We start from the raw sequence: 20,954 nt of genomic DNA, 5'->3' as shown, positions 1-20,954 counted from the left end.
GCAAAGATTTAACCTCTGTCCTACTATTTCTTTTCTCATATTTAGTATATGATTCACATATACTAAAAGTTTCTCTTTGTACTTTATATCATAGAATAGAAAATATTCTTCATTATTCAGGGACAAGATAAATTCTTGAGTGCTAATATGGGGTAGATATTAGGGAATAATTTAACATTGAAGTGGGAGGGATAACTTTTTTTGGAGGTGGTGATTCTAGCCTTTTAGGGGTGCCATTTCAGTTGTAGGCTTTATTAACAAAAGACACAAATAGAGAGAAGAAAATGCTCTTTTGATTGGTGTATTACCAATGACTATAAAACTAATGTCTAGGAAATTAATTGATCCTAGCACTAGACTGTCCTTCCAAATGCTTGTATTAACTGATTACATTTTTTTCCCCCTATTCCTTCTTCTTAGGGGAGAAACAGCCTATCTTCTGGTTTACACGAAGATTGAGAGCTAATTGACTAGCTCTTCAGCCACTTCCATGACTGTCAGATAATAACAGAATCGTTTTCTACCTTTAAAATATGTTAACTTTTTAAAAAGTATTTTCCATGCTCCACTATTTATAAGGCAATCAGAGAGTTCCAGGAGAACTTAATCTTGTGTATTATGTTTATTTTAAAAGTATAATTATTTATCAAATTTCATTGAACTTGGTGTTTCTTCCTACCTTTCTTCCTTCTTGTTTTCATTACTATCTTCCTCAGCATTTCTACTACTTGAGAGGTGTTATGATAAATACAGTTCTTGGCCTCAAGAAACTTAAAAATGATATTGTCAACAATCACAACTTCATGAAATGTATATGAAAAAGAAGTTCATTGCAAGAGAAATGAACATACTTGTGGAACTCAAAGAACACAATACATAGAGAAGTTTGCATATCTATGACAGTACAATAAAAGAAGGAGGAGGAAATACAAATCTCCACCTAAATGGACACAAGAATGAATGGTGGAAAGATCCAGTAAATGTGAGAAAAGGTCAAAACTTCTTCTGAAGGGAAGGAACAAGGTGTTGGCAAAAGCAGCATTCTTTTCCTTTGGAAACTGCTAGACCATGAAGCTAGGCTGATCTGCTTATTGACATGGGTCCTAGTTACACAAGCAGTTTCTAGCCTACTGCAAATTATCTCCTGTGTTGACTTCCAAGGGCACAAAGGAAGCCCAATTGGGATGCATTCAATAATTTAAGTCATCACAGGGTGGGGCTTCATTCTTGACATATTCAAGACCTCCTGCATGCTCTGGATTCAGTATTTCTGGAAAATACGACAACTCAAAAAGACAAGTTCAGGGGAAACCCTTTAATCTAGTGATACAGTACATACTAAGATGTCCAGTGTGGAAATTTCACCATTTGTCCTATCTTTCTTCTCTCCACCAGGAACAATCACATCCCAGATCAAGTGCTTTGGAGTCCACTGCTTACTCCAGAGGAATAAATTTACTCAGCTTTGGAGGCTGAGGCTGAGCTATCCTAATTATTGTATGATCTGATGAAAATTTACCACAAACTATTATATGTAGTTAGTCCCTGATCATGTTTCATGTCTCATTCAGTAATCCATTAAGACACCAGGAACTCTGCAGGGGCTTGCTCTTGACTTAGGAATAATAATCAAACATTGCATCAAGAAAGGGTTTGACAATTTACTGTCATTTGGCTATACTTAATTATCAAAGCTCAATTGCTTGATCACTATTTACTTCTATATACTGTAATTGTATTTGTTTTTTCCTTTTACTTACTATTTTATTTTTCCCCAGTTAATACAATTTTTAATTCATTTTTTAAAACTTTGAGTTTCAAATTTTCTCCCTTCCTTCCTCACCTCTTCTCATTGAGAAAGCTAGCAATTAGATGTAGATTATACATGTGTGTAGTCATACAAAACAATTCCAATAATCATGTTATAACCAAAAAACAACAAAAAAACTCAAGAAATATAAAGAAAGTAAAAGAAGGTATGCTTCAATCTGTATCCAATTACCATCAGTTTTTTCTCTGGGAGGAAAAGCATTTTTCATCATAAATCCTTCAGTTGTTTTGGATCAGTGTATTGTTGATATATATTATATATATGTGTGTGTGTGTGTGTGTGTGTGTGTGTGTGTGTGTGTGTGTGTGTATTTGTATATAAGACATTTCACATTGCGTCCATTCATGTGTTTCCAGGTTTTTCTGAGAACATCTTGCTCATCATTTTTATAGCGTAATAATTCCATCATAATCACGTACCTTAATTTGTTCAGCCATACCTCAATTGATGGGCATTCCATCAATTTCCAATTCTTTGTCACCAGAAAAGAGTTGCTATAAATATTTTAGGACATATGTAAGTTCTTTTTATTTTTTAAATCTCTTTTGGGATACAGAACTAGTTCATTTTTGCATCTTTCCATTGGTTATCATAAAAGATGATTAATAAATGCTTGTTAACTAACTAATCTATGCATAAATAAAAACAATATAATGCATCCAAGAAAAATGCCCTCAAAGGAAATGAGAATTTCCTTCTTTTAGAGGGAGAATTTATGGTTGAGTCTAACAACTTTGAAAAATAGGGAGGAGGGGAGGCTAGGTGGCATAGTGGATAAAGCACTGGCCCTGGAGTCAAGAGTACCTGGGTTAAAATGCAGTCTCAGACACTTAATAAATTACCTAGCTGTGTGGCCTTGGGCAAACCACTTAACCCTGTTTGCCTTGCAAAAAACCTAAAACAAAAATGAGGAGGATTTTAACTGGTGGAGATGGTAGAGTAAATATTCCAGATATTAACAAAGCCACAAAAGGGGAAAAGGGAAAGGTGACTGGCTCAATTTGGCAAGAATGTGAGGTAACTGGAAGAAAATGATAGATCTGAAAAAAAAGAGATAGGAGTCTTCATCAAGTTCAATTTTATATATTTATATTTATAATGTTTGTATTGTATACAATATATATTATATATGCATATACACACATATATATATGTGTGTTCAATGTATGTCTATCATGCTTATTTGTGTGGCTACATGTAGCTATAGATGTAGACATACATTTATATTTATCTGCAAACAAATAAGCAGGATATAAAATATAATGAGGTAAAAATTAGGGTAAAAGAGAGTCCTGGAAAAATTGCTTATGTGTTACTCTCTCTGGGGCCATTTTCCCAATTGCATTGGCAGGTAAGATTCTCAGATAATTGGGATAAGCCTAAAGGATTGTGGCTTCTATTACAGTTACTCACAAGCAACAGTATGCTTGTGTGCTTGCCAGTAGCAACCAATCAGGTGATATCAATTAGCTTTTATAAATGGGATATTTACAGAAAAGGTATAAATAAGTTCAGAAGACACAAAAATATCCCTCAATCTGGGGAGACTTTCCTCTTACATGTATTAGGTTCCTAGGGAACCTCAAGCAAATGATACAAAATATTTTTCCCGAATCAAGGGCACACTCTTTCCCCCTAACAACCCAAAGTCTCTGTGGGGAGTGGGTTCAAGATTAAATCACAGTGTTAATGAGACATGCATATAGGGAACAAATGGGGCTGATAGGTACCTTGTAATTCTTAACCCCAAGAGTTCTTTTTCCTATGTGAAGAGTTCCCATTCTTGTTTGCTTCTGGGCATGGAATTGATGATGGAAGAAAGGCTCATCTTCACTGATTCCTTATAGCTGGTTGAAAGATCAATCACACTGTTGACCTGAATCAGTCAAACATTTCGACTGCTTCCAGTGGACTCTATCGCCAACTTTAGTTGCTTGTAGGATCTCTGATAGTTTCATAGATCTCTTAAACCCACTGGTTACCTGGGCAATCCCTTCTCGGGGTAGTCATTCAACTTACAACAAGAATAGATGCAAAAGAAACAAAGATGACATGTGCTCATAGAATCTTGACAGGTCACTGGGGGAATATAACTTACAGCCCTCTAACCCAGCAGCTAATGGGATTTCTACCTTCTTTATCACCAGGAAGGAAAAAAGCCAAAGGGCCAAGAGAGGAGTATATTCTGTGGTATGTTAATAATTGTTTAACAATCGACTTTCTGGGGGAAAAATTGTAGGTATGCTACCTTAAGCTTAATTTGTATTATTAATGTTTTTGCCATCACTTTTTTAAGTCCAAAGAATCAACAAAACAATAAACAAGCCTTGATTTGTAACATTTTTGGATTTTAGAGTTGTTAAAACTCACTCTAAAAATTTAACAATCATCTCTTAAGAATAAGTCTGAATGGGCTCCAGCTCGTCCTTTTGCTTGTGAACCCAGTTTCAGTTTATCAATCCTTCTGGCTCCTTATCCAATGATATGATTCTATCCTATGGTGTGTACCTCAGTAATTGATGGTCAGAAGTAAGCCCATTAATCTTCCATGTGTTGCATTGGAACCAGATAGAAAAATACTGTGCAAACTTTGTATAACCAACCAAAAAGGATAAATTGGAACCTGTTCTAAGGATTGGGCCCTCATTGGCCTATGGATAGCTATGAGAAAGTTAGAGGAGAGTTTGCTTTCAGCAGGGAAAGGTTTTAAGAAATTTGTGTAATTTAATGGGAAGAAAGAGATTCACCATGCATGGAGGATACTTTGCATTAATACACAAAAGCTGAAGAAGGCAGGTTGGAATTGGAATACAGCTAGTTGTTCAGAAGGGTTGGAATCCACAGAAGATGTCAAGGTAGAAATATGAAAATAAGACTGGAAAGGTAGTTGGAACAGCTCTGTGTAGGGCCTTAAAACATAGATGAAAAAAATGTGTATTTTATTCTTTAGGCAAATGGGAGCCAGTGAAGGTTTTTAAGCAGAGAAGATTAATTATGAAGGGCAAATTAGAGGGGAGGAAAGACCGAAGGGCTATTACCATGATCTGGGCGAGAGGTCCTTATAGCAAGAGAATGCAAGTATTTGGGTCTTCTGACCAGCCTTGTTCAGAATTATCCACCTGTTATATAGGAGAGGTTTTATAATTTTCAACATGTCTTTTATGGGTCCTGTTATGGTTATTCATAATGGTCACCACTATAGCTCAGGCTACATTAATGGTCCCTTCCTGGACCATCACATTAGCCTCTGTCTTATAACTCCCCATTGCATACATTCTCAACACAGTTGCCAAAGTAATTTTTCCTAAAATGCATGTCTGACCATCCCACCCCCAATAGTTCCAAATTATCTCTAGGTCATGGTTACATTTCATGTCATAGGAGATAAGACACATTCAGAAAACAACCTATGTGAAGAACATGCCCTTCACCCTTTGTCAAGCCTCCCAGGTCACATTCGAATGACACTTAGATCTTTGCCTGTGGTCCCATTTTATCTTGATTGACTGTAATTCTTATTTTTCTTAGCCCCCCAAAAATATACTGGGTGAAAGCTTTAGGGAGTTGTATTTCAGCTTAATGTAAAAAAAAATTATAATAAGTGGAACAAATTTTACATCAGAGGAATAGGCTGCCTTGAAGATGTCCTTGAAGATTTTTCTTTGCAAGCTGGACAACTAATCAACACGTATTTGTTATCTTTCTATGGGGCACTGTGCTAAGTGCTGGACCAAAAATTGAGTATCACAGAACCATTCATTTAGAATTTGAAGGGGTGCCAAAAATGAGCTTAAGGTCAACCCCTGTCATATATGAGGAAATTGAGCCCAAGAGAGATCAGGTGACTTTCAAAAGGGCACAAAGGTTGTAAATAAGCTGGAATTTGAATCAGGGCTCTTTCCATTGAACCATGGAAAATCATGTGACAAAGGGGATTCTTACTTCAGTCAGGGCTATTGAACAAAATGACTTCTGAGTTCTTTTCAAACTTTAAGTTTGTAGAAACAATACTATCTTAAGAAGATTTGATTGTAGATTTTAGAGGAGGTAGGTAATATAGTAGTTAGAGGACTAGACTGGAATCAGAAAGAATAATTCAAATCCAACCTCAGATATGTGTGTGATCCTGGAAAAGTTATTTAATTTCTATTTGCCTTGGCTTCCTCAACTACAAAATGGTGATAATAATAGCCCCCACCTCCCAGGGTTATTGTGAGGATCAAATGTGAAGCATTTAGCAAAATGTTTGATCATAAAAATGTCATATAAATGCTTTTTCCCTTCTTCCTTTCCCTTCCTTTCTTTTTCTTTCCCATTATAGTTCTTTCCAGGCAAAAGCACATTAATCACTTGATTGACTAATGTTTTATTTTGGTCTAAGATTTAGTAATTCTAAATAGTAATTTTTAATTATTAACATTTCTCTCTTCACTGATTTTCAACTTCATCTTCTTCTCTCTTTCCTGGTCAGACCTTCAGTGAAGGAAGGATGCAATATGTTGAAAGTAAACAATTTAATTCAATATATATTTATTAAGCACCTACAATTTTCCAGGCATAATGTTAAGCACTAAGGATACAAAATAGGCAAAATATGATTCCTTCTGTAAAGGAGCATATTGTCTAATGGGAAAATAACTTGTAAACAAATTATATATTTGTTTTCAAAATGATACATATATACATATATATATGAAACAAGAAATAATTGAGAGGAAAGGCATGGAATTAAGAGTGGTTATAGAAGGCTTCCTGAAGAAGGTTGGATTTTAGATGGGACTTAAAGGTAGTTAGAGAGGTCAAGAGTTGGAGCAAAGGAGGGAGAGAATTCCAGGCATGGGGGTTAGTCAGAGAAAATGCCCTAGAACCAATATATGGAGTGGCTTGTTTGTGAAACTGCCAGAGATTAGTATCACTGCTTGGAAGAATCATCTTAGGGAGTAAGGAGTAAAAACATTGGCAAGGTAAGAGGGGGCTAGGTTATGAAGAGCTTTAAACTTGCTCCTGGAGGTGTGGCTGAATACAGGATGGACTGGAGTAGGGAAAGCCTTGAGGTAGGCTGACCCACCAGCAGGTTATTGCAGTAATACAGGTGTGAGATAATGAGGGTCTGTCCTAGAGTGGTGGTAGTGTCAGAGGAGACAAGGGGCATTTTTGAGAGATGTTGCAAAAGTGAAATCAGCAGGCCTTGGCAACAGCTTGGATATAGGGGGTGAGGGATGGTATGAAGGTAGAGAGAGTGATCCACAATGTCAAAGGCTATAGAGAGGTCAAGGAGAATGAGCTGAGCAAAGGTCATTGGATTGGCAATTAGGAGATCATTAGTACAGAGTAATAGACAATAAAAGTTTTCTTTCAGTAGCTTTCCCTGGATATAATTCCTATTTTTGTTAGATCCTACAAGTGCTGACACTAGCTGAGTGACCTTGGGCAAGTCACTTAACCCTGATTGCCTGATTCATATCTGGCCATTGGACCCAGATGGTTCTGGAGGAGAAAGTGAGACTGGTGACTCAGCATGGCACCCCTCACTCAAATTCAGTTCATGTGCTTGTCATGGATCACCTCCCTGATGTTGTAGTTTTCTCTGAAAATAAAGGACAAATATAAGTGCTTCATATTTTGGTGTATTATTTTCTTTTTCTTTTTTCAAACTTTAATGTTAATTAGGTTATCTTTTTGGAGTGTATTTCCCAATACATTATAATTTGGGTGATATAATACTATTTTATCACCTTTTTAATGTTAAGTTTTTTTCAATCAATGAAAATCTGCCTTCACCTCCCCCAACATTGCCCCCTCAACTGAGATAGAAATTTTAAAAAACAACACCCTTTCACTCAAGCAATATTCATGTCCAGAAATAAAATATATCTAATCTGAACTTGGAATTGTGTTTGGTCATTTCTTAAGACTTTCAAAGTTGTTTGTCTTTACAATACAGTTGCTACTGTATAAATTCTTCTTCTGGGTCTGCTCCCTTCACTCTATATCATTTTGTACAAGTCTTCCAAGGTTTCTCTAAAACCATCTCCTTCACCATTTCTTCCAACACAATTATACAGAATTCAGTGTTCAGCCATTCCCAATAGAAGGATATCTCTTCAGTTTCCAGTTCTTTTTATTGCAAAAAGACATTTATTTTTGTATATCCTTAGTGTGTTTATTCCTTCCACATCCCCCTTAGGACTAAGCCATCCTTTAATCCATTCTCTCTCTCTCTCTCTCTCTCTCTCTCTCTCTCTCTCTCTCTCTCTCTCTCTCTCACTTTCTCCTTTCTCTGTCTCTCTCTGTCTCTTTCTGTTGGTACATAAATTATATAGGATAGATGGAGGGAGTGGCATTAGCCTGGATCCTCCTCTTTATATTATTTACCTTTGTAATCTCAGGTTTTTTTGGATTTAATTACCATTTCTATACTGATGATTCTTATTTAAAAATATACATATATTTTAAAAATATTTCTCAATTACATGTATATTTTAACATTCTTTTTTAAAACTTCTGAATTCCAAATTCTCTCTCTCTCCCTTCAGCCTCCCTGTCTCCTTCAGAAGGCAAACAATTTGATAAGGATTATACAGGTGGAGTCATGCAAAACACATTTCCATAGTATAGCCTTGGGCAAAAGAAAATACAAACAAAAACCAAGAAAAATAAAGTAAAAAAGTATGCTTCAATCTACCTGAAAGTGGAATTTATGTTGATAATTCTCAAATTTAACTCTCCTGACCTCTGATCTCCCATCTCTAACTGCTCTTCAGACATATGGTATTTTCCTCATTGCATTTCTCTCCTTTTGGAAACAGCTAGATTTGTTATTGTTGTTGTTGGGGTTTTTTTTGTTTTTTGTTCTTTTTAGTTTTTACAAGGCAATGGGGTTAAGTGGCTTGCCCAAGGCTACACAGCTAGGTAATTATTAAGTGTGTGAGACCACATTTGGACTCAGGTCCTTCTGACTCCAGGGCACTCCACTGCACCACCTAGCTGCCCCGAAAACAGCTAAATTTGGAAACATCCAAAACTAAGCGTGAGATGGTCACAGGTAGCTCTGAACTGAGTAAGCCGGCCACCTAGCAAAAAAGGGGTGTAAAAATGAATGAATGCATGAATGAATGCATGAATGAATGAACGAATCGAAGCCCGAGCAGCCCGATTCCGTTACTGTTTCTGTGCTTTGTCCTTCCTTCCCGAAGATCAAGGTCATCAGGAGGATGAAGTTCTCTCTTGCAAGCGTGGCAGGGCTGTGCCAAGGTCTCCTCCAGTCACGTGAGTCCATCAGGTGCCAGCCTTTGCCCGGGTGGAGTCGCTCGCCGATCCACTGGACGAGTCTGGAGCAAGATGGAGAAAATCCCCCTCCTGGGTCTGGGCACCTGGAAGGTAAAGGATGCTGGCGTTGCCTCGGGAGGGGGAGGGTCTGACCCTGAGCCGGCCCGGTCACTCGCCCCAGTTGTCCCTCTCCCCCATCTCGGAGTCGGTTTCGCGCAGGCATCGGAGGACCGCTGTGCCAGTGTGCCCCCCCTTACTGTGTCTTCCCTTCTGGGCAGTGTTTTGTAATTGTGTTTAGATCATTCCTGTACGTGCAGTTTTGTCCTGTCCAGAATTTTAAGTGGAATTTCTCGTTCTATCTCTATCTGCCGGATTTTGTTTATGATAGTTGTGAGTTTATTTATATAGCCTGAAATTTCGCTGTGGTTGTTAATGATTTCAATTACCTTTTAGTTGACTTGAGCTCTCTAAGTAAATATATATAAATATTTAATATATTAAAATAAATATATAAAAATATAAACAAAGAGTGACACTTGCTTCCCCTTTATTTCCTTCCATTTCTTTTTCTTTTCTCACTGTCAATATTGAATAATAAGGGTGATAATGGACATCATGGTGTCGCCTCTGAGCTTGTTGGAAAGGTTTTAGCTTATTCTTTTAGCTTGTTTTTGGTTTTAGATAGATATTACCTGTCATTTTAAGGAAAACTTAGTTTAGTCCTGTGCTTTCGTATTTTTAACAAGAAATGATATTGAATTTTGTCAAAAGCTTTCTCTCTATCCCAATAATTTTTGTTAGTTTGATATTAATATTGTCAATTATGATTAATAGTTTTCCCAATATCCAATTTGGGGGTATCTGTGATGGAGAATACCATCTGTATCCAGAGACAGAATCGTGGAGTTTTAACAAAGACCAAAAACTATTACTTTTGATTTAGGGAAAAACCCATTATCTTATTATGTAATTCTACTATCTCTTATACTATATTTTTCTTCCTTAGGGATATGATTTCTCTCTCATAACATTCCACTTAGATCAATGTATACCACGGAAACATTGTAAAGACTAACAGACTGCCTTCTTTGTGGGGGGGGGAAGGAAGATGGGGGGAAAATTGTAAAACTCAAAATAAATAAAATCTTTAAAAAAATAGTTTTCCCATTATCAAACTAATCATTCTTGATATAAAGTCTGGTCATAATAATATATAATCTTTATGCTTCATTGTTATAAATTCCTTCTTAATGCTTTATTTAAATATTTTTATCATTATTCATTAGAGATATTAGTTTGTAATTTTCTTTCTCTGTTTTGACTTCTCCCTGGTTTAGGTATCAAGACAATTTTTTTTATAGGAGGAATTTCATAGGATTCTTCACTGCCTGTTTTTTTTTATTAAAGATATTATTTGAGTTTTACAATTTCCCCCCATCTTGCTTCCCTCCCCCACCCCCACCTCCACCTCACAGATAGTACTCCATCAGTCTTTACTTTGTTTCCATGTTTTACCTTGATCCAATTTGGGTGTGATGAGAGAGAAATCATATCCTTAAAGAGAACAGAATTCTCAGAGCATTGCCTGTTTTTTTCAAGCAGTTTATGTCATATTGGAAGTAACTGTTCAAATATTTGGTAGAGTTCATTTATAAATCCATTTAGTCCTGGGATTTTTTTTTCCTCTGGAGTTCATTTATGGCTTTTTTTCAATTTCTTTTTCTAAGATAGAGTTATTTAAATTATATTTCCTATTCTGTTAACCTGTGCAATTTATATTTTTGTAAATATTCATCCTTTTAATTTTTAATTAATTTATCTTTTAAATAATAATTAACTTTGTATATTATTAACTTTGTAAATTAACTTTATATGTTATATAAATTATATATGTTATCTATATAATTAATAATTAACTATATTTGGCATATAGTTGATTGACATAACGCCTAAAATTACTTTTATTTATCTTTGTCAGTTATGAATTTACCTTTTTCATTTTTGATAATGATATTATTCTTTTTGAAATTAGACAATAACTTATTTTATTAGGTTTTTCTGTCTTAAAAAACTAACTCCTAGTTTTATTTATTGGTTCAATGGATTTTTTTACTTTCAATTTGTTCATCTTTTCTTTGATTTTCAGGATTTCTATTTTGGTGTTCAAATGGGAGTTTAAATTGGTTGATTTTCTAGTTTCTTTAGTTTCATGACCAATTCATCAATCTTCTTTTTACTGATATGTTTCCCTAAGTAATGCTATGACTGTATTCTCCAATTTTTTGTATAGCATATCATTGTTGTCATTAACTATAATGAAATTATTGATTGGTTCTATGATTTGTTCACTGACCACTTATTCTTTAGGATAAAGTTATTTAGTTTCTACTTAATTTTTAATTTTAGCCTTCAAAGGCCCTTTACTGAATGTAATTTATTCCTTGTTCTAGTACACAGCTAAAGTACCTTGTGAACACACCTCTCCTCCCTGGCTCTTTGACCCAGAAATTGGGTAATGGTCAACAAAGCTTCCAGATGGTACCAATTGGTATCCTCTTGGATCTCTTTCAGCCCTGGTGCTTTCTTTTGTTTTGGCCCCCTTTTTGTCCTTAGGTAATGGAATCCTCCTCTCTGCCGCCTCCATGAGTGGTCTCCTGGATAGAGTGTCCATAGACCTCTTTGTCTGTCTCCCTAAGATGCCTTGGACTAATAAAATGATTCACTCTGACTTTTTCTTGGTTTTCCTGATCAGAATTCAATCCAGGCAAGCTAGGCAAAAATGCTTTCTTCCACTTTACCATCTTGACTCTGTTTGGATTATGTTAATAACAGAGAGCCTGGGAGCATTCCCTTAAGATAAGAACATAGTTTAGCTTTGTATATCATCTGTTCCAGTTTTAGGCCTGGGAAGTAAGAATCATGTCTACTCATGCTGACACAGAGTGGCATCACAAATTGTGTGCCAAAATAGATTGCTCTCTAGTTGCCATATCACTTTATATGATTTTCCCCCTTTGCCATCATATTACATCAGTCTTTAAATGGATCTGTGAATTCATCAATATGGACTTTTTTTTTTTAGTTTTTCAATTAGGAAACCATCCATGCTTCTTCAAAACGTACATCTCTTTTCCAATTTCATATCCTCCCATATATCCTGCATGTGGGGGAGGGGGTCTACTCAAATTGGGCCTTTCTAGTGATATCTTGACATTATATGGATGCCAATGGAGCACATGCATTGTCTATCCCTTCTTTTTCTTGCTATGAAACCAGCCCACCTCCTCTTGCAATCATGTATCTCTTTAATGGTATCTTTAATGTCACCTTTGGTATGAAAGTCTTCATTAGTAATATGCTATATGGTTTAGTGATATTTCTCAAGGGAAATCTAGTCTACTTACCCCCCTTAAATTCAGTCAGGCCTGAGTCTAGTTTATTATTCATATGCAGGTTCAGTCCAAAATATGAGTACTGATAAACCTAAATCTGTGAAATATCTAACTGAATATCATAGGCATTCTTTATTAACTTGGTTTTTCCTTGCTGGCTAGATAGTATTCTTTAATTAAAATGATTTTGGATTTCATTTCATGGCATTTTTCAGGAGCTTGATGCAATCTGCATAATGTCATCCACAAATATGAACATCTGGAGACTTCCATTTATAGGGAATCGCTTAGATTTGGACTTTGTTGGTCATCTTCCATGTCCCTTCATGTCAGGGCTGAATCCCTTTGCCAAGCTAAATATCACTGTTTTATACCTCAATTGATATTAATAAACAGAAGGTGAAGCTAGGTGGTGCAATGCATAGAGCACTGGATCTGGAGTCAAAAAGATCTGAGTTCAAATCCAGTCTCAGGTACTTACTAGCTGCATGACCAACACCAACGCTGTTTGCCCTGGTTTCCTCATCCATAAAATGAGTTTAAGGAAATGACAAATCACTCTAGTATCTCTGCCAAGAAAATCTCAAATAAGGTCATAAAGATTTGAACATGATTGAAACTAATGAACAACAAAGTTCAGAAGAGAAAGAACTCTTTGTTGGCTGTTGGTGGAGAGCTTTGAGGAAAATGTGGGTCACAAACTGGAATTGGAAGGAAGGACTCACAAAGGGAAAACTATGAACAAAGGAGTAGACGTAGGAATACAGGGTAAGAGGATGAGTTTTCATGATTCCAGACCACACTCCATACAGTACACCGCCTGGCTGCTCCATTCTTCTGAACTAGTGCCTTAAATTCCGTGTGATTTACCTCAGTAATTTGTCCTGCTTTTAATTGATTGATTGTATTTCTGTTGGAACTTGAAAATATGGGACCCTGACTTTTATCTCTGCCTTACAGAGTCCTCAAGTATCATATTCTGCATGAAACTTTCTGCTTTCCCTCAACTGCTAGTGCCCTTCCTCCAAGTAACCTTGTGTTTGTATGCTTAAATGCATAACTTTATATCTGTATTGTAAATATTTTTACGTGAACTTCATTAGAATGCAAACCACCTTGGGAGAAGTGATTGTTTTATATTTTATATTTGAATCTACATTGCCTATGTGGCACAGTGGCACATTTAACAAATATTTATTGACTTAAATTCTTTCTATTTTCTTTAATTGAGTCTTATTGATGTACCTATAGAATTAATTTTTCACTTGTTCACTGACCTTTAGAACCAAAGCTAAAAGGGTAATCCTAGGGTTGGGATCTCACAAATGCACTGGAATTATTTTTATTTTTCTCATGCTGCAGTCTTCTCCAAATCAAGTGACTGAAGCAATAAAGGCTGCCATAGACCTGGGTTACCGCCACTTTGACTGTGCTTTTATCTACAACAATGAAAAGGAGGTGGGAGAAGCTATTGAACAAAAGATCAAGGACGGCACTGTGAAACGAGAGGACCTTTTCATTGTCAGCAAGGTATGCCCTCTTTGCTGGAAAAATAACTCCTGAACCCTCAGTTTGTAGACTCTGCAGGAGAGTTTTTTAAGAATTCAGAAATATATATTGATCTAATTAATCACGTTTATTGTTCAGGGACTTATTTTCTCTAGTGTATTCTACTGGCCCAAAACTATGCAAAGTAAAATGACCAAAGACTTATATACTAAAAGATTTCAGGGCAAGACTAATGTAAATTGAGGAAAGCTGTCCAGAAATTTTCTTGAAAATTAGAAGTATGATCTTCCAGTGATAGCTATCAAATATATTATTTCTCTGATGTTCTGAGAGTAAAATAGCCTGGAGCTATTTGTACTATTTACCTTATAAGCATTCCATAGAAGCTTTGACTTGAATTATTGAATTAAATATACAAATATATATGATTTATTCTTATTTATCAATGGGTAGATGATCTGTTTTGTTGATGATGCAAAATATTTAATCCTAGATTAGTTTACACCCTGCTCCTGTATTTCTTTCCAGATTGTGCTCTCTTCCATCAACTAATATATGTAGAGGAAGTGCAAACAAATTTAAATAACAGCAGAACAAACCTGAGGAAAATTCCAGCTCTTGCCTCCCCAAATTATACAATATGGTCTAGGATAAGTTCTCTAGAGTACAACCATCCCAAGTTCAAGGTGCAAGTCCCATAGACTTAAGTACTAAAAAAAATTAGCCAAGAATAATGTAAATTGGAGAAATTTTCATGAAAATTGCAAATATGACTTTCCAGTGATGACTAGCAAATATATTACTTCTCCAATATTCTAAGAGTAAAATGTCATGAAGAAAATTTTTATGTGAGATTTACTTACACTTATAAATAAAACTTCATAGAAGGCCACACTCCCAAAACTATGGCTCCGAAGCTCTCACTTATATATTTACCTTTCAAAAGTCAGTCAGACAACAGCTCAAGAAAAAGAACAGCATGGTAAGAAGACTCTCAATAAGACATTCTTTCCTTCCCTTTGCTCCTCCCCATTCAGCTCTCTGACTCTCCATATCCAGTGAGGCAAGTGGGTGAGAAGAAGGCCTAGCCATCTGCAACTTGGAAAAGCTTAAAAAAGTCATGAACTATAAACTTTTCAGTGAGACTGAGAAACTTTAAGCATTACCATCTGCCCTTCCACTGTGATCTGAAACCTTCTTGGCCTTAACATTTGTTTGTAAATATGCCAGCCCCCTGTAGGTGAACTCTGTTATATGTGTTGTATCCACAATTAGAGTTGAGCTCCTTGAGAACAGGGACTGTCCAATTTTTTTTATGAAATCTCCATACATATATATATATATATATATATATATATCTTCTGCATGAAATCATTCTCAATTCCCTCAGCTGCTAGTGTCTCCCCCAAATAGTCTAGCATATATATGTGTGTGTGTGTGTGTGTGTTTGTGTGTGTGTATATATATATATATATATATATATATATATATATATATATATCTCCAACATTTAGCTCAATATTTGTACTATGATAAATGCTTTTTCATTCATTCATTCTCCCAAATTAACTCAGGGTCATTACCCATCAATAGATCAGAATGAGGGAATCACATTTTGAGGAATATGACTAGTTGTATAATTTACATGTCCAGTGCTGAAAGACCCCTGATGTCCCCAAAACCAGTCTTCACTAGGGAAGATGGATAGTTTGGGCTTGTGGCTCAGTTAGACTCTGTAAAGCATAGGTATTCATTATAAATCAGCTAAAATCTCCTGCTTCTGGCTCATCTGACATCCTTAGCTAAGGCATTACCAGATGCTTTCCTACAGAACCAGAACCTGTACCAGAGGATCCATAGGCAGTTCCCTCAGTGTCTTGTCTCTGTGGCCTGCCATCTTCTGAACAACGGGATTCTTCTTTGTTGGGGCAGAGCTCTCTCCCTGAACTTCTTTATGCAGAAGTCTGGGTTTCAGGAAACACATATCTCAAGCACATATTTCCCAAAACCTTATGTATGTTCCTGCTGCAAAGTAGAGGTAGGGAAGGAAAATTTAAGATGGCCTCCACAGAATTAATCTCAAATTCATTGTCTTTTCAAGTCTCTTAGAATGGGACTAGAATGTTCATTACGTTTTAATCTAAAACCAAATAATCAGCAAAGGAGTATAGTTGAGCCTCTTAGTCCATCATTAGAAGTTCCCTTTGCCCTATCAATTGCCTTCATTCATGACCTGTGTTCCATAATCCCATCAGATTAATCAAGGAACTTCTTTGATTCCATTTCTCATCTTCATGCCTTTAAATTGATTACCTCCAAAAGCTAGAATGCACTAATCCTCCTTGTCAGGGACTAATCATGATTCAATCTTGTCAGGTTATTTAGGAAACTTTCTGTTTCATTGAATTTTTGTCTAAGGAAACTATCCAGTCCATACACTTGAATAATTTATTTTTTTTTTTTTGCATTCTACCCCTCAAAAGGAAAGGGAATAGAGAATAATTATGTGGGTTAATTGTTTCCAGATTCGGTTCTGATGGAGTTATCATAGCTATCTATTATTTAACAATACATGTTTCTCATGTGGTAGAGTTAGAGGAAGGAGGGAGGGGGTGGTCAAAACTCAAACTGATTTACAAGAACAGAAAGAGCAAGTTTAACTGCAAAGTACAAATGATATTCCTAAAGTTCAGTTCTAATCTTGTCACTGCCTTACTCAATAAACTCCCATAGCTCCCTATCAATTAAAAATCAATAGATCAACAAGCATTTATTAATTGCCTGCTTAGACCCAGTTACCATGTCAAGTGCTGGGGAAAAGGATCTCTACTTGGTGAAACATGATACAAACGACTAAGTATAAATTCTTTGTTTCATTGGATTGTCTCAGGAAACTAGCCAATCTATCTCCTTTTCACTTGAATATTTAATATTTCTTTTTTTTTAAGAGGCAATTTACCTCTCAAAGGGAAAGGAAATAGAGAACTAATTATATACAAATACATTATATGCTGATTAAACAGGTGGTAGTTATAGAGGGAAGACCCTAGAATGAAGGAGGACTGGGAGAGGATTCTTGCAGAAGGTGTGACTTTATCTCCCCTATTTGATATTGAAAACTCTTTACAATCTGATCTCAACCCACCTTCCTGTCTTTTAAGCATTACTACCCTTTATGTGTTCTGTGATACAGCTAAATTGACCTTCTTACTATCTCTCAGTTCAAATCTGGCCTCAGATGCTTTGTAGCTGTGTGACCCTAGGAAAGTCACTTAACCCTGATTGCCTTAGTTTCCTCATCTGTAAAATGACCTAGAGGAGGAAATGGCAAACCACTCTTTGCCAAGAAAACCCCAAATGGGGTTAAGATGAATGAAGGGTATGACTCAACAGGAACACTGTCCCTTATCCATGCCACTCCATTTTATATCTTCTTGCTTTTGCATTGTCTGCCTCCCAAATCTGGAATGTACTTCTTCCTCATTTTAGACTCTTAGAGTTTCCTTTAAGACTCAAGAACCATCTTCTGCATGAAATCATTCTCAATTCCCTCAGCTGCTAGTGTCTCCCCCAAATAGTCTAGGATATATATGTGTGTGTGTGTTTGTGTGTGTGTGTATAGATATATACATTTAATATATGAATACACAGCTATACATAAATACATATGTATATTTAGCTAAGTGTAGGTGCATATTCATATTGACTTTCAATAGAATCATAGTTTCTCATAGGTAAGAACTATTTCATTTTTCCTTTGAATCTAGCCCCTAGTAGTGGATGTTTAATAAATTCTTGATTGACAGAAACATTACAATGATCAAATTCAATTGGAAATGTATTTCTTTATAAAATCAGATTTGTTTTATATGTCCTGTGCTTAAAAGTCTTTTGTATGAATATAGGTTAAATTTGCCTCTTTTGTCCCTTTGGCATTACTGTATTGGGTTTGAGTATGAATTTTATCTTTGTCCCCTGTTTGCTTATTAACTTGCATTAATCTTTTTGAATTATGGATCTTGCTGTCTCAGATAATGCCTTTGACTAGGAGAGTCCACATTCTGATATTTCTTAGCATGTTTGTGCTATACTTTCATTTTTATTCTTTATAGCTCTGGAATACCTTCCATGAGAAGGACCTTGTGAAACGTGCTTGCCAAAATAGCCTAAAAAATCTACAGCTGGACTACTTGGACCTTTATCTTATTCATTGGCCTATGGGTTTTAAGGTACAGTATGGTAATTAAGTTCATAATTTAGACTTAGTTCCTTTCCTATCCCTAAGCATAGGTGGTTTAAATCTTGGATTCTTTTTCAGAGGAAACAGTGAAATCTTGTCCTTTATTAGTGTTCTCACCTCCTTAAATTATCTTGTTTTCTTATTTATTTGAATTCCCTTGTTGAAAGTAAACTCTTTAGTTCCATGGCATTTTTTTGGTCTTTATATTCTCAGTGCCTAGAATGCTATCTTGCACATAATAGGCACTAAATACATATTTGTTGAGTTGGGAATATGTGAGATTTAGCTGTGTGCCGTCATATAAATCTTTTAATCTCTATGAGTCTCTGTTTCCTCCTGTGAGGAAGAGTAGGGTTTAGACTAGATGATTTCAAGATGCCTTCCACCTTTAACATTTTATAATTTTCATCCTCTGAGATACTCCTATCAAAAGTCTGTCTAAAGCTTAGATTCTTTTAAGAACTAATATGGTTAGACACCAATAATAGGCAGTAAAAAATACAATCCCTCCTGGGAATAGCTGATGCTAATTTCTCTGACTTATTACTTACTACTATGATATCACATCTAGAGCTTTCAAATATATCTTGAGTTTGTTGGGGCAGAATCTCAGCTGCTATCAGAAATCACCTAAAGAAAATTAAAAAATCCTTATCAATTCCCAAATATTGAACTACAGGGTATCAAGAATAACCATAGTGCCAAAGTTTCCTAAGCAGAATAACCCACAGTCCCCATTTCTGTTACTGTAAAAGACAGTCCATTTCAGAGAATTCAAATAAAACAATCGTATACCTTCTACTTCAGAGACATTTACCAGGGCCTGGATTATTACTTCTTCAAACAGTCAAATGTACCAAAAAAACTTCTTGGTTGTGGCCATTCTAATAATTACCTATAGCATACACCCTTCTCCTTTCTTGAATTTCTCCATTTTACACTGCCTCTGTACTTCCCAAATGGTCATGTATTATAACTGTCTCCTAAGCAGTGATGCTCACCACCCTGGTGGTTGCTCTTTTTTACTGCTACCCCATATCTTGGTTCTATTACTTCGGGAAATGATTCTATATCCATTATATTGGATCATATGATCAAATGATCAAATACGATTCTATATCCACTATATTGGGATCATATATCCTGTTAGATTTCTCATTAGGGTATATCTAGGACATCAACCTTTATCTCCCTCCCTTTTTCCATCACTAGCCTTTAGCCTACTGAATCATCAACTATCATGGTTTTTGAGTCTCCCTGCCAGCCTGGTTTCCTTACTCTACACCACCTTGTCAGTAAAATCCAGTAACCATTCAACAAAAATTTATTAACATCTAACAAAATTCCTACTCTGATGCCTCACTGTGACATAGGGGTGATTGCAGGTCCTTGAAGGTGATGCCAACTTAATATAAGGTACTATCTGGTTGGATGTGTTGACATATACTATAGATGGAAAGGTCTTATGTATAAACCTAGCAATAGATGTCATCTATGTTCTCAGAACCCAGATTATCTTCTAAAATTTGTCAAGACCACTTCTCTTGAATCATGCAGATACAAATTAATACTATCAAAAGGAATATAGAAGGTCCTAGGTCATAGGATCATAAGTTCAAGAAATACAATTTGAAGGAACCTCAGAGATTAGATAAATCAACACACTCGTTTAACACATGAACAAAAATCAAGGAGATAAAGTTACTTTTCTTTTCATGAATAATAAGCATCAGAGGCAAGTGAAGTTTATGAGGTACTAGACAAAAAAATGAAAATTCTTAAGGCCACATATGATGCTTTCATCACTACTGCTGCTGGGGGGGGGAAATGAAGTCTATCTAGGAAAGACAGTTATGGGAAGTGAACAGCTAAATGAGAAGATTGGTGCAAGAGAATAGGATTTGGATTTCTGGCTTGCAATATTGACACAGTACAGGGTAGAGAGAATTCATCTGCTTGTAGCTGTGCAAACTTTATCAAAAGAATTTTTGATAGAAAAATAAAAATAAAACCATTTACATTTCTATTTGTCAAGTATAGAAACTAGCTATAATTCAGGAAGAAAATCAACAGAGACTCTTAGAAAGTCACAGGAAGCAAAAGTCAAGAAATACAACTGAAATAAAACCTGTGATCGCCAATATTCATATAGAAAATTATGCCACTTACCTAACCCAATTGTGTTTTACTTCCCTCCTCTTCCTCAGTTCCTATTTGCTGCTGAAAGGTTTAAAGGAAGTAATACAATACAACTGAGCTGACTAGGTCATTACAAATTTATATTATCTAAGTTAAACTTGTTTACATCAATTCCTCCTTTGTGAAATGAGTTAGAGAAGGAAATGGCAAAACCACTCCAAAATCTTTGCCAATAAAACCCCAAATGGAGTCACGAAAGATCAGATAAAACTGAAAACAGTGTGACAATCTTTTCACTCCTACCTAGTTTGTTTTTTTTAATACTTCCCACTAAGGTTATTCCAGACCTTTTCTTCTCCCCTCTTAACTAGTTACATATTTCTCCCTTCTGATCTCAGTTGAGGGCTTTGCCTCATATCCCTTGACATCATTTCCCAATCTTTCTTCCTTTACTCAAGTGTCTGAAGCTGAGATGACTTTTCTCCTTAACAAAGCCATCTTCTCTACAGATGCCCTTAATTTCAACTTTGCCCTCTCTCTTGTCTTCTCAGTGTATTTCCTTCTCAATCATCCC

The 20,954-nt window shown here is 35.9% G+C and overlaps 2 protein-coding genes across 4 annotated transcripts in view; both read left to right on the top strand.

Annotated features, from left to right (window-relative positions):
- The window catches only part of USP18 (ubiquitin specific peptidase 18), a 38,605-nt gene extending 30,952 nt beyond the window's left edge, over nucleotides 1-7,653 (top strand). For both annotated transcript variants that reach the window (XM_074194924.1, XM_074194923.1), the window contains one exon: nucleotides 421-7,653. In XM_074194924.1, coding sequence (XP_074051025.1) covers nucleotides 421-466 — 46 coding nt within the window. In that variant the 3' untranslated portion in view covers nucleotides 467-7,653. The remainder of the gene's footprint in view (nucleotides 1-420) is intronic.
- A 1,449-nt stretch (nucleotides 7,654-9,102) lies between these two features.
- Nucleotides 9,103-20,954, top strand: part of AKR1E2 (aldo-keto reductase family 1 member E2) — a 34,934-nt gene continuing 23,082 nt past the window's right edge. The window contains exons 1-3 of one of the 2 annotated variants that reach the window (XM_074194920.1): nucleotides 9,103-9,211; nucleotides 13,855-14,022; nucleotides 18,114-18,230. In XM_074194920.1, coding sequence (XP_074051021.1) covers nucleotides 9,173-9,211; nucleotides 13,855-14,022; nucleotides 18,114-18,230 — 324 coding nt within the window. In that variant the 5' untranslated portion in view covers nucleotides 9,103-9,172. The remainder of the gene's footprint in view (nucleotides 9,212-13,854; nucleotides 14,023-18,113; nucleotides 18,231-20,954) is intronic. The other variant, XM_074194922.1, reaches the window with a different exon arrangement.

The sequence above is a fragment of the Macrotis lagotis genome, chromosome 7 (assembly GCF_037893015.1).
Source record: "Macrotis lagotis isolate mMagLag1 chromosome 7, bilby.v1.9.chrom.fasta, whole genome shotgun sequence".
Taxonomy (NCBI): domain Eukaryota; kingdom Metazoa; phylum Chordata; class Mammalia; order Peramelemorphia; family Peramelidae; genus Macrotis; species Macrotis lagotis.
Note: the sequence above shows the minus strand (reverse complement) of the source record. Positions and strands in the feature narration are given on the sequence as shown.